At 54.0% G+C, this 16,259-nt stretch overlaps 3 protein-coding genes, 1 long non-coding RNA gene and 2 other non-coding genes across 8 annotated transcripts; 4 read left to right on the top strand and 2 right to left on the bottom strand.

Annotated features, from left to right (window-relative positions):
* Positions 1–534: 534 nt before the first annotated feature.
* PIERCE1 (piercer of microtubule wall 1) lies at positions 535–2,519 on the bottom strand. Its single transcript, XM_014879988.2, has 3 exons — positions 2,320–2,519; positions 2,119–2,197; positions 535–1,967 (listed from the first exon to the last, which is right to left on the bottom strand). Exons 1-3 carry the CDS (start codon positions 2,382–2,384, stop codon positions 1,767–1,769), a joined length of 345 nt encoding a protein of 114 aa, XP_014735474.2. The 5' UTR covers positions 2,385–2,519; the 3' UTR covers positions 535–1,766.
* On the top strand, positions 2,510–4,188 carry MRPS2 (mitochondrial ribosomal protein S2). Of its 2 annotated transcripts, none has more exons than XM_088177564.1 (4): positions 2,510–2,609; positions 2,701–2,769; positions 2,902–3,031; positions 3,326–4,188. In XM_088177564.1, the coding sequence occupies exons 1-4, from the start codon at positions 2,582–2,584 to the stop codon at positions 3,867–3,869; spliced, it is 771 nt and encodes a 256-aa protein (XP_088033690.1). In that variant the 5' UTR covers positions 2,510–2,581; the 3' UTR covers positions 3,870–4,188. The 2 variants fall into 2 exon arrangements, with proteins under 2 accessions (XP_088033690.1, XP_014735615.1); XM_014880129.2 differs by having other exon boundaries at positions 2,698–2,769.
* A 361-nt stretch (positions 4,189–4,549) lies between these two features.
* LOC106855441 (uncharacterized) lies at positions 4,550–7,703 on the top strand. 2 transcript variants are annotated; one of them, XR_001403364.2, is made up of 4 exons: positions 4,550–4,877; positions 5,344–5,444; positions 6,028–6,133; positions 7,530–7,703. It is a non-coding gene; the product is annotated as an uncharacterized LOC106855441 (long non-coding RNA). The 2 variants fall into 2 exon arrangements; XR_015808110.1 differs by having other exon boundaries at positions 4,599–4,925.
* LOC148221413 (small nucleolar RNA SNORA17) lies at positions 5,697–5,830 on the top strand. The gene has a single exon (XR_015808125.1). It is a non-coding gene; the product is annotated as a small nucleolar RNA SNORA17 (small nucleolar RNA).
* On the top strand, positions 6,164–6,296 carry LOC148221412 (small nucleolar RNA SNORA17). The gene has a single exon (XR_015808124.1). It is a non-coding gene; the product is annotated as a small nucleolar RNA SNORA17 (small nucleolar RNA).
* A 1,291-nt stretch (positions 7,704–8,994) lies between the features above and the next one.
* Positions 8,995–15,487, bottom strand: DIPK1B (divergent protein kinase domain 1B). The gene is made up of 5 exons (XM_014880128.2): positions 15,358–15,487; positions 12,921–13,055; positions 11,622–11,729; positions 11,318–11,494; positions 8,995–10,778 (listed from the first exon to the last, which is right to left on the bottom strand). Exons 1-5 carry the CDS (start codon positions 15,418–15,420, stop codon positions 9,966–9,968), a joined length of 1,296 nt encoding a protein of 431 aa, XP_014735614.1. The 5' UTR covers positions 15,421–15,487; the 3' UTR covers positions 8,995–9,965.
* Positions 15,488–16,259: the final 772 nt, after the last annotated feature.

Here is a 16,259-nt window from a genome sequence, read left to right as displayed (position 1 = left end):
TGTAAAGCTACCCTTCATATTTTTAAAAAATGCACAATGCTAATTTTTCTTTCCAGTCAGAGCACAAAACTTGTTAATTTAGATATTAAGTGATTAAACCACTTGCTTTTTATTAGGGCTCTGGTGAGTTACAGATCCTGGCTGCAGTACCACACCTGTCAGATAAATGTGAAAAGAGAATTTTGCTTCATTTTTTACCTCAGTAACTGGTTTTGGTGCTTTGGGACCAATCTTCAAGAATCTTTAAGGGACAACAAGAACTCTCTTAATTTTTTATTCCCAATTCTTTGCTGCTATTTTAGGAACACGTGTTTTGACATGTAGCTGTTCTTTATACAGGAACAAACTATCCCTGCCCCCGTTTCTTTTATTAATGTAGAAGCTTTTTAATTGTTCATCCCTTCGGTTGGTGATAGTTCAGCTTCATATAATTTTGTCTGCAAATGTGAAAAATCTTCCTTTGAAAAGACAGAGTAGAAAGAGATTGTTCCAGGTAGATCCTGTGTGGTAAAATGAGTCATTTTTAGGATGATATTTTGAATTTGTACAGGTATTTATTTTTAAAAATGTGTATTTGATCCAACCTCTGAACAGTTTGATACACTGCATGGCAAACTCTTCAAAGGAACTGGTTTAAAGAATAAAATTAAAAGGGAAGAAATTGAGGCAAGAAAGAAGAGGTGGGTGTTTTTAGATGGAGTGGGAACGTATGTGACAGAATCCACTCTGTTTATATTTTTAAGAGGCAGCCTTATCCCTAAATTATGCCACCTGCAGAAAAATCTGTGCATAAAAATATATGTAACATTGGCACAACTATTGATTCAGCACTTTGTTATTTTCTCATTTCAGGAGAAGAAAGGGAAGTTCTAAGAAGCTCCAGCTATTGTCTAAAGTCTCATACAAGAATCACAGCAAATGAAAGAGGGTTGCTTATTTGTTTTCAGATGTTAAATCTTTGAAATATTAACTTTTCAGGCCCATTTCTGCTCAGTTTATTTCTCTGTTCCAGTTTATTGGTGTGTTTGCAGCAGAGGGGGATTTACCCAGCTCTTACCACAAACAGGGAATATTTCTGACATGTGAGTGGTATAAATTGCAGTGGTGTTTGGACATAACGTTACACTCATTATTTCTATTTTTAGCAAACAGTTTGAATAATACTATGTTCATTGTTAATGTAAGGTGGGACTGTTTCTCATCCATAAACAGGCAAAGTAGTTTCTCTTAAAAACTCATTTTTAAGCCAAAAAATGTTCAGGTATTCTTTCAGTCACTGTCCAACTGATGCAGTTTCTTTGCCTGTACCTACAGTTGTTCCAATAAAACTTGAAAAAAATCTTCTTTTTGATTACTTGTCATTATTTGAATAATTTCTTAAAACTTTGTATTTTCGAGAGAGAGGAAACATGAACTTTCTACAAGAAATCCAAAGAGTTAATGAATAGCTCTGGAAAACTTGCAGACTGATTATTCATTAAATAGTAGAGAAGCAGTTTAGATCTTAATTTTTAATGAAATGTGGTACATGAGGCAAGAGTGTAAAGGGTCATTAGTGACAGAAGGGGAGAAGGGGAATTTATGTCGTTCTAGTATATATATCCACCGCTGATAAATCAGTTAAAATGCTTCACACGAGCTACCTAACACACTTAACCACCTTAAATCTTTAATATATTACACCTAATACCATTCCCTCTGTACTCTAACGGCTCCATTGAGTACCAAGGCTGGCTGTGGGCGGGCAGACAGAACTGCAGCGCTCCTTACAGCGGCTGGTCCCGGCAGTGCGAGGGGCCGCTGGGGTTGTAGCTGGGGTGGAAATCCAGGTGCTCGTAGGCGGTGATGAAGGTGTCAGAGCCGGTGCAGTGGCTTTTCTCCAGGGATGTGTTCAGGCTGTCGTTCCTGTACATGCCACTCTTGCTCAGGTGATCCGAAAACTTGTGCGGCATGGAGTGGAAGGAGTTCTGCGAGTGGCGAGAAAAGGGGATCGGGGATGGGGTAGGGGGGATGTTTTCAATACCAACACGGCCAGCAACTGCAAAGCCCGGCTGTACCGGGGATGGACACGGACACGGACAGCGTGTCCCCATCTGCCTCAGGTGCTGGGTCCCGTACCGGCAACTCGTGCACCGTGGGGGCCCTGCTGCCGTAGGTCTGGTTGGTGGTGCGGAACCGGGGGTGAAGCGGCGGCTGCCTGCGGGGGGAGAGCACAGGTAGCGCACAGGTAGCGCACAGGTGGTGCACAGGTAGGCACAGGTGGCGCAAAGGTAGCGCGGGGAGCGGCGCGCCGGGAGCCGCGCCCGGGACAGCGCTCACCCGTAACCGCGGTACAGGGTGAGCTCCTGGAAGCGCCGGGGCACCCCCGGGCTGTGACCGGACATGGCCGGGCCGGGCCGGGCCGAGGGGACGGAGCGGGCCGAGGGGACGGAGCGTTACCCGGCGACGAAACGCGGAGGGCGGGGAGCGGTGCGAGCAACCGCCCCGGGGAGCGCGGAGGGTGCGCTGAGCTCCGCCCCGCAGGAAGCGGAAAGCGCCGCTGACCTTCCCCTTCTCCGCCTCCTCCTCCTCCTCCGTGCCCATGGCGGTGCTGCGGCTCCTGCGGGCAGGTGAGCAGCGGGGCTTGGCCCGGCTCGGCGCGGCTCGGCTCGGAGCGCCCCGGCCCGCCCGTGTGACCCGCGTGTTTCTCTCCCGCAGCAGCCCCGCGGTTCTACAGCACCGTCCCGGTTCCGGCCCCGGCCCCGGTCCCGACAGGCAGCCGGCCCCGCGGTGAGTGCCCAGAGCCGGGCACTGCATCCCTGGCATCCCGGTCCTTGAGTGATGCCCGCCTTGCAGCAGCGGTCATGGTGCCACTCTGCTCGTCCCCACAAACACAATGATTGTTTGTTTCTCTGCTCTCAGCTGAGGATGACAAGCTGCTGACCGAGCCTCTCCGCCACCCCGACTTCTTCAACTTGAAGGAGCTCTTCACCCTGAAAGATCTCTTTGATGCTCGGGTGCACCTGGGGCACAAAAAGGGATGTCGGCACAGGTGAGTGGTGCTGTTCGTGATCCGGTTGACATCAGGAATGCTTCCCCAGACCACATTTGCTGGATTGGCCTGAGCCTGGAACTGCCCACGCAGGCCAAGTTGCAGGAATCTCCCCAAATGTGGGCAGAGAGGGTGTGAGACTGGGACAGACACTGAGTACGAGGGCTGTCTGCAGTGAACACCTGGTATCAGCCAGGAGCAGGAGCATGGGATGGTTCCACACATCCAGAAACGCTCCGTGCCCGCACCCCCCATCCCCGTGTCCCCTGTGCCACCCTCCCGCTGCCCCCGCAGGTTCATGGAGCCCTACATCTTCGGCTGCCGCCTGGATCAGGACATCATCGACCTGGATCAGACCATGCAGCACTTACAGCTGGCCCTCAACTTCACAGCCCACGTCGCCTACCGCGGGGGCATCATCCTGTTCGTCAGCCGCAAGCGCCAGTTCTGCCACCTGGTCGAGAGCACGGCGCGGGCGTGCGGGGAGTACGCGCACACCCGCTACTGGCAGGGCGGGCTCCTCACCAACGCCCACATCCAGTTCGGCCCCGGCGTCCGCCTGCCCGACCTCCTCATCTTCCTCAGCACCCTCAACAACGTCTTCGAGCCGCACGTGGCCATCCGGGACGCGGCCAAGATGAACATCCCCACGGTCGGGGTGGTGGACACGAACTGCAACCCGTGTTTGATCTCGTACCCCATTCCCGGCAATGACGACAGCCCCGCGGCCGTGGAGCTCTACTGCAAGCTCTTCAGGATGACCATCATCCGTGCCAAGGACAAGAGGCGGCACAGCGAGGCCATGGAGGAGCTGAGGAGCAAAGCTGAGCGCAATTAGAGTCCTAGGGATGGGCTCAGATGATGGGATCTGCTCCAGTTATCCCATGGGACTGGCTCTGCATCCAGAGCACTGGCTTTTGGCACTGCTGGCTGGCTGGGGAAGGGATCCCCCAGTCCTGTACACAGCAATAGTTGTGGAGGGTCTCTAGCTCCAAAAAATTGTCCAGACCAATGCAAGGGAAAATGGAGCCAGGCCAGCCCCTGCTCCTGTCCTTGAGTTTGTCACTGTGGCAGGGAGGTGCTGCTGTCCTGATCTCACCTGAAACCACTTGTATCTTGCGTCTCTTCTGAGCAAATAAAGGGATTTATCTTTGTGATTCTTATGGGGTTTTTCCCTTGTGGAATGGGATGGGGATGACCAGGGCAGTCAAGGCAATGGGAGGGAAAGGATGTCCCCAAGCTAGGTGGCTGAAGCAGGGTGAGAGGGTTCCCAGTGGGGGTCGGAGGGTCCTCACTTTGTCCCAGGACACGCTGGGATCCCAAGAGGTGCGGGACTCCAGGAGCAGCTGAGAAAAGGGATAAAGGGATATCCATCCCTTAGCAGCCTAGTGTCTCTGTGGTTGGCAGGGCTCCATGTCCCATTGGTGTCCTGTTCCGTGTCCCCTCCCATGTCCCATCCCAACCCCGCCCTCTCCCGGCTCTGGGTCCTCCGGGCCGGCAGGGGGCGCTGGCGGCCGGAAGAGCGGCGCGCACGCACGCCCGTTCCCGCCCTATATAAGCGGGATGCGGCGGCTCCATCGCCCTTTCGGCGGGCGCGGGGCGGCGGGAGCTGAATCCTCCAGCTCCTCTGGTGCTTCAGCCGGACAACGACCGGAACCGGCCTCGGCCTCTCCCTGCAGGGCCAGCGGCAAGCTCTGCGTCCCTCAGGCGCAGGAAATCGGTGCTGGTTGAGGCGGCTCCACAGCTTCACCTTCCCCCGCCATGTTCCGGCGTGGCTCCCTCAGGGCCGGCGCCGCCTCTCCCCGGCCCCGGCGCTGAGCGGATGCGGCGGCAGGACACGAGCGAGGTGAGGATGTGGGAATGGCGCTTCCCCCTCAGAGCAGACACGAGCGAGGTGAGGATGTGGGAATGGCGCTTTCCCCTCAGACTCTGTGCTCTCCGGGACCTGCCACGTGCGCTGGAAATGGGGCATATCATGGAATGCACAAGGAGAAAAAAAAATATAAATACATATATATACACACTAAATGTATATCTTTTAATATATATTATATGTAATATATATGTATTATATATCTATCTTTAAAGCATACACAGCTGTGTATATTTTAATACACCCCACTGAAAACTTAGGGCTTTCAGGAAAATGTTTTCAAATATTTCTGTAGCTAACATCAATTTTCAGTAGATATCCTCTTTTTAACTGTTGTAATTATCTGGTTTTCAGATAAAAGCTGCTTTTCACAAAAAAAAAAAAAAAAGGTAGTTAGGTGATTATTAACAGCATATTTCCTTTATTTTTCTTGATTCAGCGTGGACAAAAGCATGAGGTGACCAAGATGGTGTGACCAGAAATGAAGGGTGATCCTTCAGAAAAAGGCTGCCCAAGCAAGTTTCAAACACCTTTCTGACTGTAAGTGGGATGCTGCATTTGGTATCACCACGTGCAGCGAATACCTTTGTAGCATTGCTTTGAAATAGGTGATAAAATCTTGCTTTTATAAATGCCACACAATCCTGGAATGGTTTGGATTGGAAGGGATTCCTTCCACTATCCCAGGTTGTTCAGAGCAGCATCCACCCTGGCCTTAAATGCTTCCAGGGGTTGACATCCACCCACAATTATATTTTTTTTCAGTCTTTCTGGGTTATTTGTTCCCCCCGGGCTGCCACTGGCGTTGCAGAGATGGCTGCTGTGGCATCTTTGTGTCAAAGAGTGGCAAGAGAGACCCAGGCTATGTTCTACGCTCGTTTGTTCTGCACCCCGTGAGCACTCCGAGTGATTGATAGCCTGACACTGTTAATCAGCCTGATGGGAGACAGGGGAAAAACTAACTGAGCTGCTGGCAATGTGAGATGTGGGTGTTAAAAGTGCTGCTCTGTGCAGCAGAGGATGCACGTGGCTTTCTGATCTGGGAGTCACCAAGTTTAATCCTATCAGAAAATCAAAATACTCCCGTGCCGTTAATTTATTTCTTTTAAATTTCTGTTTTCAGTGAAACAGCAGCGGTGTAAGGAGGCTTTGGGGTGTGGCTAAACCCTGTCCGTGTATTTCCCCCTTCCCCAGGGGCAGCGCTGGGCCGTGCAGGAGCCCCGGAGCAGGTGAGCTGCAGTGCTGGGAGCTGCCCAGCCCCTGCCCCAGTCGTGTTGCAGGCGTGGCTGCAGTGTCACGTTTGTGTCATTCGGTGGCAGACAGGAACAGGCGATGTCTTCCCTGGTGCTCTGAGCCCTGTGAGCTCTCAGGATTGCTCAACAACCTGACACTGATTGCTTTAACTGTTCTCTTGCCTTTCACGGGGAGTGGTGAGGGATGGACAGGGTGCAGCTGACACTGTCCTGCAGTCCTTCTCCTATTCAGGGACACCTTCCACTATCTATCCCAGGTTGCTCCAGACCCTGTACAGGTGTCCCTGTATCCAAACCGTGCTGTGTGTCACTGTCCCTTCTTGAGGGACACCAGAAACTGAGAGCAGCTCTGGGCACGCAGATTGTGACCCTGAGGCTTTGCACTGAGTTACTCTGGCACTGCTAATTGGGAAACCTCATTAAATGGCCATGACAGGGCCAAAGGTGGTGCAACGTGAACCCCTTAATTGGCAAAAGTCACTAGCTTTGGAAAAGAATGTTAATAAGGTTGTGGGAATATGGTTATGCTTGAGGATGTGGCTCTTTTATTTAAATTATTTCTTGACTTCTTTTAACCCTGCAATATGTGTTTGGGGTTTTTCATCAGGCTTTCCTCACACCAGGGGTTCTGCATGGCCACTGAGTGCTAATGAGAGTCTCTTCAGAGCTTCCCTGTGTGAGGCACAGCAGAACCATGAACATTTTCCTGATGGCATTTATTGGAACTGCTCTTCCCCAAGCAGCTCTCCTGGGCCATGGATATTGCTTCACTGAGCTCTGGAAAACATGAATGTTATGCATCAAAGTGGTTTAGAAAGGAATTAAAAATCTCTGCACATAGCACAGCCCTTCATCATCAAGGACTGGTTTGTGTCATGGCTTTAAAAGCTGGAATAAGCCCAGTTTTTTTTTTCCCTGCACTATTAATAGCTTGGCTCTGCACTGAGGTTGGCAAACTCACCTTGGGATTTTTAGGGAGTGATGGAATAACCCAGAGCAGGCTCCAGCTATCCTGCTCTTAAATGATCCCTTTCCTAAGCTCCTCCAGCCAGATATTTTTCCAAAACCTTTCTGATGTAACAGCAAAGAGCTTCTCCTGAATTTCTGCCATGTCCTTCTGGACTGAAGGAAATCCCTGTCTTAAAGGTTCCCTTGTGAACCCTGATAACAGAGCCTTAAAATGTGGTTTCATTTTAAATTTCATTATTTCCTCTGGGATGAAAAATCATGAGACAATCCCAACACAATGAGGACAGCAGAGGCTGGATGGCAGGGGTTAATTAGCTCATTAGTATTGACATTACTAGTCCCTTTTCCTGCCTGTTCTTCAACTTTTCTGACATACTGGACCTTTTTTTTTTTTTATTTGCAGATAATTTCTTGAGCTGCAGAATGTCTGACAAACATTGCAACTGAGAACTAGTTGGCAGCATCCACGTCTGATGGTTTGGAGGTTCCTAAAACTTGATCATCTGTGTTTTCTCTACATGGTTAAGAAGAATTTAAATAAAAAAACTAAATAAAGATGCCACCTACAAGATTGAAAGGATTATGCTGTGTGTTTGTAGCACCCCAACTAATGCTATTTTTTTAACCATTGTAGGATTTAAGACTTCGTGGATATGAGAATTTAGGATTGTTTTAAAGCAATTAAAGGTTTTTACCTCCATCCTCTTGAGCACAAAGGGCATCCGGTGAGATCAGATTGTCAGTCTTGGAGTGTCCTGGCTTTTTTTTCCATCTCCTATGGGGAATCTGGAGGAATTGGAGTGTAAAACAGCTTTGCCCTGACTCATTTCTCTCGTGTATCCCAGTGTGGTTTGTAAACTGCACTCACTTTGTGCTTTTTTATTAGTGATGAGCAGAATTCCTGGCAGTCAGCAGCAATTCCTGTGAGTGTCCAGGGCCACGGGGGCATGGATTAAGGGAACAATTTTCACAAGTGTCTATTTCTATTAAGCTGTCAGGGCCAGGTCTCAGCTACAGGGGCCACCTCTTCATAAATATTTGGGGAGGTTCTGATATTGGGCGAACAATTTTCCTCTACTTTTCCAGGTGCTTTACCACTGCTTTGAGGGAAGGGAACAGCAGGGATTTAGGGGGAGTAAACAATGGAAGAAAAGATGAAAAATGGCTTTTGTGACACCCTGAGGGGGGATTTTGGCAGGAGGAGATGGATTTGGCACGGAGCTGTTGCCATGGGGATGCAGGACAAGGGATGAGGAGCTGGGGTGGCTCCCTGGAGCCTCAGTTGTGAATTCCTGTGAATTCCAGCCCTGGCTTTCCCTTGTGCACCTGAACCTGCACCTGCACACAGGACCTTGGCAATGTCCATACCCAAGCCAGGCTTCAAACACAAAATCCTGAGAGTGCTCAACTATTCCATGGAAAAATCACATTTCAGAGGCAACTCCTCAGCCCGGAGAGCTCTGGTAGCTCTGCTGGATACAGAGCACTCCTGACCCTAAAGTGCCCTCAGTGAGAGGTGATGAGGATCCTAAAAAACCAACAGAAGGAAAATCTTGATCTTTCTCCCAAAAAGGCTCCTAAGTTTTGCAGCCCTGGTGCTGTGCAGTGTCAGGTGTATTTTTATTTTGTGATTGCACATCAGCTGCACGCTCACTTCCCTAAGGAATTGCTGGCAGCAGAATCAGCACATGCTCCAGCAGCAGGAATAGGGCTGTTCTGGGAACAGAGCAACCTTGGGGGAGTTTATCCAGCTCTTCCTCCCTGCCCAGAGTTGTAAGATTGCTATAATTGAGCGTTTCAAGGAAACAGCCATAGTTGGAGCCCTGGGAGTGCAGACACAGCCAAAAAAAAAATGTCTGGAGACCTGCTAAAAGCTTTGCCTGGAAATTCATTTTAATAATGAGAGAAGCACTGGATTATTCTGGTATTAACCTTCAACCTCTGCAGGGCAAACCCAGCTTAGTTTTTTTTGGAGAATTAAACGGAGGGGTTGGCTTATCCCTGCTCTGAGTGCGGCGGGCAGTGACACCCGGAGCAGTGAAGGGGTCACGACGGTTCGTGTTTAGCCCTTTGCCTTTAAGCCATCCTCGGCCTCGGCCGCTTCCAGAGCGGACACGTGAGGGAATGGCTTGTGCTGCCAATTCCAGACTTGGGGGCAGGAGCAGCTGCAGGGAGCCTCTCACAAGCCACGGCATCACCGTCAGGGTCAGGCACTTAAAAACGGAACCAAAGAACTGCCAGGATTCTCCACGGTGCAGCAGACAGCTGATCTGCTTCCTGTGTGACAGCTGGATCTGATGGCAGATGACTCAGACACTTAAGGAGACTTTTGAACGGGGAAATCTACCTTTTCCTCCTTTTTGGATCACAAACAAGCTGGTACTTAACAGGCTGCTGTTTGGCTATTGATGGACGGGTGTGATTCACGTAAAAGCTGTTTATTTACATCAGAGCCGTTCCTCAAAAGGAGATGTGACAAGTACAGCATGAATGATTCATTCCCACCGCTTTGCTCTGCTTTCCTGTTCATCAAGGAACAGTTTGATGCATCCAGCTGGGCTCTGCTTCCTTTTCCCTTTCCATGTCTTCTTCCTCCCCCAAGCCTGCTCAGCCCTGTTCTGTGTCCCAGCTCTGCTCCTGCCGACCCATCCCTGATCCTGCCGGCTGGTGGAAGTCATGATGCTTGGTTTTCCATGAAGGAGAAGGGGCTGCAGCTCTGCTGAACTCCCTGTGCAGGGTGTGATTTTCCTGGGGGCTAGAGGATGGAGAAACAGGCCTTCAGCCCTTGGACCTCACTCCAAGCTCACAGATTGGAAACTCCAGGGCTGTGCTTCCCCCATTAGGAATATTTGGTGTTGGAAATCTTCTTCCAGAGCAAGGTCTTGAGGTTGTTGAGCACGAGGGAGTGGTGCACTTCCATCTGGCTGGCCAGGCCACTGAGGGTCATGCAAGTTCGGAGCTGCTTCTGCAGCTCTTCCTTCAGCTCCAGGGGAGCTCCATAGAGCAGATAGTCCTGCAGCAGCCCACACACCTTGGCCAGGTTGGGCTGCACCATGTCACTCTTGCACTGCTTCAGGAGCTTGTCACACGTGGCCGTGCAGTCCCTGCCGTAGGTGCAGTCCCCGTTCTGCTCACAGTGCCGGCCCTTGAGGAAACCTCTGATTGTCATCTCCGTGGCCACCTTGCGCAGGTTGACCATTTTGAAGTCGTACTTGTCATTGTAGCCCACGTTCCTGAGGCTGCTCTCGCAGATGTAGAAGCTCCCGTAGGTCCCATGGAAGATTTCCTCCACAAACTCCAGGAGGCCGATGGCGATCTTGGCACGCCGGGGCCAGGCTGGAGCAAACCACTGGTGGATGAGCTGGTGGCCGATGGAAGGCAGCAGGGATTGCAGGAAAGGGGGGACATCCACCCCGTAGAGAGAGGTGTGGGGGATCTTCTCGGTGACATAAAGGTCCCCACAGTGCCCCAGCAGCTTGGCTGTGTGCTCCTTCTCATGCAAGGAGAACATGAGGAGGAACTCGTTGAGCTGAAGCAGCGCCCAGATGGATTTGGCCTCTGCCAGGGACACCTTCCCATCACGGTTCACGTCTGCCATGGTGATGGTCCGGCTCACCAAGGCGGGAAGAGATGGCTGATCCCCCAGCTTGGACTGCAAACAGGACAAGAAGTGTCATCAGACCCTCACAGCTCTCCATGCTTGGGTGTCACGTCATAAAACCAAACTGGAGGAGCAAAGAACTGAGCTGGGGAGAGGAAGATATGGTGACACTGCAGAAAATCTAGTGCCACACCGTGTGTGGGCAGATCCAGCTCCAGCAGAATTTTACCATCCTCAGGGCTGTTCTAAACCCTCCTGCCAGAACTGCCACCACACCACTGCTACAGAAGCCCCAACAGGGGCAATTACCAGGGCCACCAAATGAGTTCTGCCCAGCACAGATGCCACCCACAGCCATGGCACAGCCACCTCCAGGGATGCTGCTACTGAAATCTCACAGGTAAGAATTGATGGGAGAGAATGGAGGTTTGGAGGTTTTCCTCCACAGTGCATGGCACTGGCACCCAGCACTGGGTGGGGGGCACTGGCAGGAGGAGCTCTTGTCCAAAGGGAAGGAAAAACACAATTGGTGTTTCTGGCTCACAGGAGCCATCCCAGGCCTGTGGGATCACACAGGGCCCTGCACTGACCTTCAGGAAGTTGAGGAGCATTTCCTTGAACTCATCCATCGAGGTCCCCCGTGTGGGTTTGTCAAAGAGCACCACGTCCCTCCTGGGCACCGAGTCCGGGCGGCTGTCGGCCCTCAGGGCTTCCCCGATGCCACATTTGATGATCACCTCCCTGTCCCTCCAGAGCCCTCTGTAAACCTGGAGCACAGGGACGGGGACAGCAATGGAGGGAGCTGGGTTCTGCTTTAGCATGGGCAGAGGGGGAGATCTGCAGGGTTTGATGGTGGTGCCCAGCCCCTGGCATGGCTGGGGGGCACAGACCTACCTGCTGGCTGGGGGAGGAGGAGAGGCAGTGCTGGAACACGAGGCTGCGCTCCTCACACAGGTCCTTGCACGTGGAGCCAGAAATGATCCCTTTCTTGTACTGGTCACACTGGGGAGGGCAAGGAGAGACAGGAGCTCAGCAGGGACAGATGTCTACCAGCCCTTAGGGATAGCTCAGTGCCTTGGACATGGTGGGGCTGGGCTGGCAGGGACCCTTGTGCTGCTGGCAGGGACCTCAGGGATTTGTTCCTGGATGCTGCTGCTGCAAATCCAGGGGTTTGGGAGAACTCCCTGGGCTGAAGGAGAGGGCAGCATAGTGTTGGGTGAGCATGCTCAGCAGAGCAGCAGTTCCTGCTGTGAACCAGGCTGGCCCCAGGCCAGGAGGTGGCAGGGACAGGGACAGTGGCTCTGATGTGTGGCTGGGCTGGAGCTGGAGACATCCCTGAGCAGGAGAGGCTGCAGCTCTGCAGCTCCTCAGCGAGGGCACGGCAGCCTCAGGGCTGGAAGCTGGAGCTGCAGACATTCACTGCATCTTTTCCCTTTTTTTTTCTTCTGTGGATGGGAATTAACCCTTGGACCTGCTCACAGGGGACATGGCCAGACACGGTGTCTGGAAGCCCCAGCTCCGAGCAGGAATTAGCGCCCAAGACCCCGCGGTCGGAGTCAGGCAGAAAATCAAATTAAACGATCGCTGCTGTTGTTATGGCAATTCCTGCCTCCCTTCTCTGCTGAGGGATTGATAAACGAGGCTTGTTCTGACACAGCCCAGCTCTCTCGCTTCACCTGGGCTGGGCTGAGACCTGCTCCCACGCCAGGGACACACGAACACAGAACATGCACCCCACTGCAAACCCCAAACAGGGCAAAACACACAGAGCCAGGCTGCCCCCCAGAGCTCTGTGCTTTCCTTAGAGCTCATCAGCACTCACAGAGAGTGCTCCCCTTTTTTCCTGCTGCTCTGCAGAGCCCAGAGGGGACTGGTGTGATGCTGTCCCTGTCCACAGATCCTGCTCCCTGCCCTGACATTCCAGCTTCACGTGCACAGACATGGATCTGTCCACATCTGCCCTGGCTGCTTCCCTCTGGCATCTCATTAAATTGTTTCACCGTCACCCTGGCAGGGTAAGGTCACCTCACCCCTGCTGCTCCGAGCTCCTTACGATGGCAGGGACAGCACCAGGGCAGCAGCTGCCAGGAAGGCTCCTCCTCCCAGCTTTGGGGTTTGAGAGGCTGGAAATGCGGTTCCCACAGCCCAGCACCCCAAACAGGAGCCACAAAGAGGGGCTGTGCTGCCACTCACGATGATCATCCGGCAGACGTGGCCGCGGCACAGCTCCGAGTAGGACGAGTAGTGCATGTAGGCCACCCAGCTGCCCACGAAGATGCCCAGCCACACCACCAGCAGGTACTTCACCTTGATCCCCGGGAGGCGGCCCTGCAAGGGAAAGGAAATGCTTTTGAAACCCTTTTTGAAGGGCAGGGCAGCGGCAGCTGGCCAAGAACGGCTTCTGCCACACGAACTGACCTGAGCGCTGGGGAAACCTTCAGCTTTTTTTATATATATTCATCAGTCTCTTATGCAACTCCTGCTGCAAGTAGGTCACTTAAAATTCCCTAAAAGCAGGGGGGATTACAGGGCTGGGCTGCAAGGAGCTGGATGCTGTGCATCCCTGGGAGCTGTGGCCACTGTGCAAGCCTGGGGTACCCCAGAGGGGCTGCAAGAGCTCTGCTCCTGTTTGGGAAGCCCTCTCCCAGCAGAACCCCCCCTTTACAAAACCCCCGCGGGCAGGGGAAGCTCCCAACAGCAGTTCCCGTGTGGGAGTGGGTGAGTAACAAACCCAGGAGCTCACAGGTGATGCTCTGTGCAAACAACTCGGAGGCTCTCAGCAGGATTTTGTTTTGTTGGCTTTGTTTCTTCCCTCCTGACCCTGCCACAGCAGCACTGCTGCCATCTGGCCTCCTGCACGAGAGGCTGCTCACCTGGCTCGTGGAACAGAGCAGATCCTGGCAGTGCCAAAGGGCAGGGAATGAATCCTTGCCTTAAACAAACCCTTCTATCCCGCTTCTGAAGGTAATTCTACAGACCCCTTGGCCTTTGGCCACCTCCAAACCCTCCTGACGACCCGCAGCTGGGATAGGGCTGGATCTGACTGGGTGCAGCATCTTTAAAACCTGCCAGGGATCCTCACTTGGGTCTTGTAGCCCAAAACCACTCCCCACCCCCAAAATGCTCCTCCTTAGCCCCTCTCCAGGAGCTGCCAGGGCTCTGGGAGCCACAGGAATGGGCAGTGAGGGTGAGAGCAGGCAGGTCTGCCTCGAGATCATGACATTTCTCCTGTTAATTGGAAACCCCAAAGTGTGAAGCAGGCCAGGGTGCTCGGTTTGCCTGTCAAGCAATGGCACGGCTAATTAACGTGAAATTAAATTAAAGAGAAGCCAAGCACAGCCAGGACTTGGCAAAGACAAAGTGTGGGTGGCTGCTCCTGTGAGCTGAGAAGCAGCTCATGGCCCTGAAGTCAGACACACTGAGACCCTGAGATCCTCCCCAGCACAGCAGCCCCCCAAAACTGCCCGGGATGGGTGCCCTCAGCAAAGGGGCTCTTCCAGCGGCTTCCCATTAGAGATATGTCTTGGAAAACTCAGGAATAGACAAAATGTCACTTTTTACTTATTCTGACTCAGAATCCATCATGTTCTTGTGGCAGAAGGGGGGTCAGCACTGCAGCCTGAGCGTGGCATGGGGAGCTCTGGCTTCATCATCCCCTAAATGGTGGAAAAAAGCATGGGAGTAGGGAATGCATTTCCTGAGAAGACTGAGAAGTTCCCCGGAGCTTTGCTTGGATTTTGGATTTTGAGGGTTCCTCCAGCACCTCAGTCTCAAGGCACAGGGTTTTCTCTCCCCATTGCCTTCCCTGCACTGAAGGGTGTTACCCTGTGAGAGTTGCTGTGTTTAGTTTAAGAGTGACTCTGGAGGATCTGGAAGTGACTTTGGGCTGGGGCTGACTTCAAAGGCAAAATGGATGCAGCATCAACAAAATCCTGCTCCATGCCTGCGGCTCCCCTGGGAAAACGGGGGTTGTTTCACAGCAGTCCCAGCTCTGCACCCACCTCCTGCCAGCACCGGGTAATTCCCTCATCACCTCCGGGATAACCCCTCTGCTCCAGGATCTTTGCCAGTCAGGGTTTCTCATCCCAGGGCTGCAGAGAAAACACCCACTCCAGCATCCCTGACATCCCTGGCCCCAGCATCCCTGGAGATCTGAGGGAGGTGCCCGGCTCCTCGGAAGCTCAGGGAAGAGGAGGGAAAATAAAGAAAGAAAGAGAAGGAAGGAGCCATCCTTGCCCTGCTGCATCGGCGGCTTCCCCCAGCGCTGCGAGCTGCTGGCTGGGCTGCCCCGATGCTCCCGGGCTCCGGCACGGCGGAGCGCGGCGCGGGTTATGCAACCTCTGCGGCCCCCGGTGCTGCTCCAGACCCCCGGTGCCGCTCCAGATCCCCCCGGTGCCGCTCAGGATCCCCCCAGTGCCGCTCCAGACCCCTGCGGTGCGGGTGCCCGGCCCCCAGCTCCTTGCACCGGCGTCGGGGGGACCGAGGCGGAGCGTCCCTTTGTGCACGGCCGGTGCCAGGATGCGGAGACGGGCATCCCCGAGCCCGCATCCCCCATCCCAGCGCATCCTCCCGCACAGCGGATCCCCGAGCCCGCATCCCCCATCCCGACTCATCCTCCCTCCGCCGGTACCTGCAGGCCCTTGGAGAAGGGGCAGAACAGCACCAGATGCACCAGCCGCCGGATCCTCCGCATGCTGCGGGCGCCCCGCGGCCGCGGGCTTCAGGCTCCGGGGGGCATGGCCGGGGCGGCCGCGGCCCCCGCACCGCCACCGGGGCCGGGGGGAGCCGGGGGGCAGCCGGGGGGTCCCGGGGAAGGGGGGGCCCAGCCGCGCCGCCCGCTCGCTCCGCCGCAGCGCCCGGCCCGGCCCGCGGGGCTCGGCGGCTCCGCCCGGCGCGGGGCGGTGCGGGAGGCGGGGGCGGCGCTCGCAGCTCCGCCGCAGCCCGGGGAGCCGGGGGGATGCTGCCCCGCACGGCCCCGCTCGGCCGAGCCGAATCCAGCGCTCCGCATCTTGGCATCTCACCCGGGGGTCTCGTGCCACAGCCCCGAGGGTCCCATCCAGCCGCTCATCCCACTTGGGGATCTCATCCCCACGCACACACCACATGCCGGGGTTCCACCCGCTCGGGGATGCCATCCCCAGGCTCACCTCAGCGCACAGCCCTGGCTGATGATCCTGGCAGAGCAGGGATATGCTGATCCCACCTGGCCCCCAGCACTCACAGCAGATTCAGGTTTACTAAAAGCCGTTTTGGGTGACAGACAGCCAGACTCCCTCCTTGTCATCCATCGCAGGTCACCTGCGAGCACAGCTCGGGGGCTGCATCCCCTCAGGCCTGAGCTCTGCCATCACTGCTGCTCCTTCTCCTCCTCGCTGTGTCCTTTCCCCACCCCAAAGCTCAGCAGCAGCACTGGCTGGTCCTCCCTGTTTGCACTGTGGCTGCTTTGTGTCTGACAGGCCGGGGGCAGCCCCATCCAGGGGGATCCTGTGTGCACAGGCAAGTCAGAGCAAAGGGGATAGAGAGTAAATAAAT

This window comes from Sturnus vulgaris, chromosome 22 (genome assembly GCF_052056855.1).
Source record: "Sturnus vulgaris isolate bStuVul1 chromosome 22, bStuVul1.hap1, whole genome shotgun sequence".
NCBI lineage: Eukaryota > Metazoa > Chordata > Aves > Passeriformes > Sturnidae > Sturnus > Sturnus vulgaris.
This window is presented reverse-complemented; position numbering and strand designations above follow the sequence as displayed.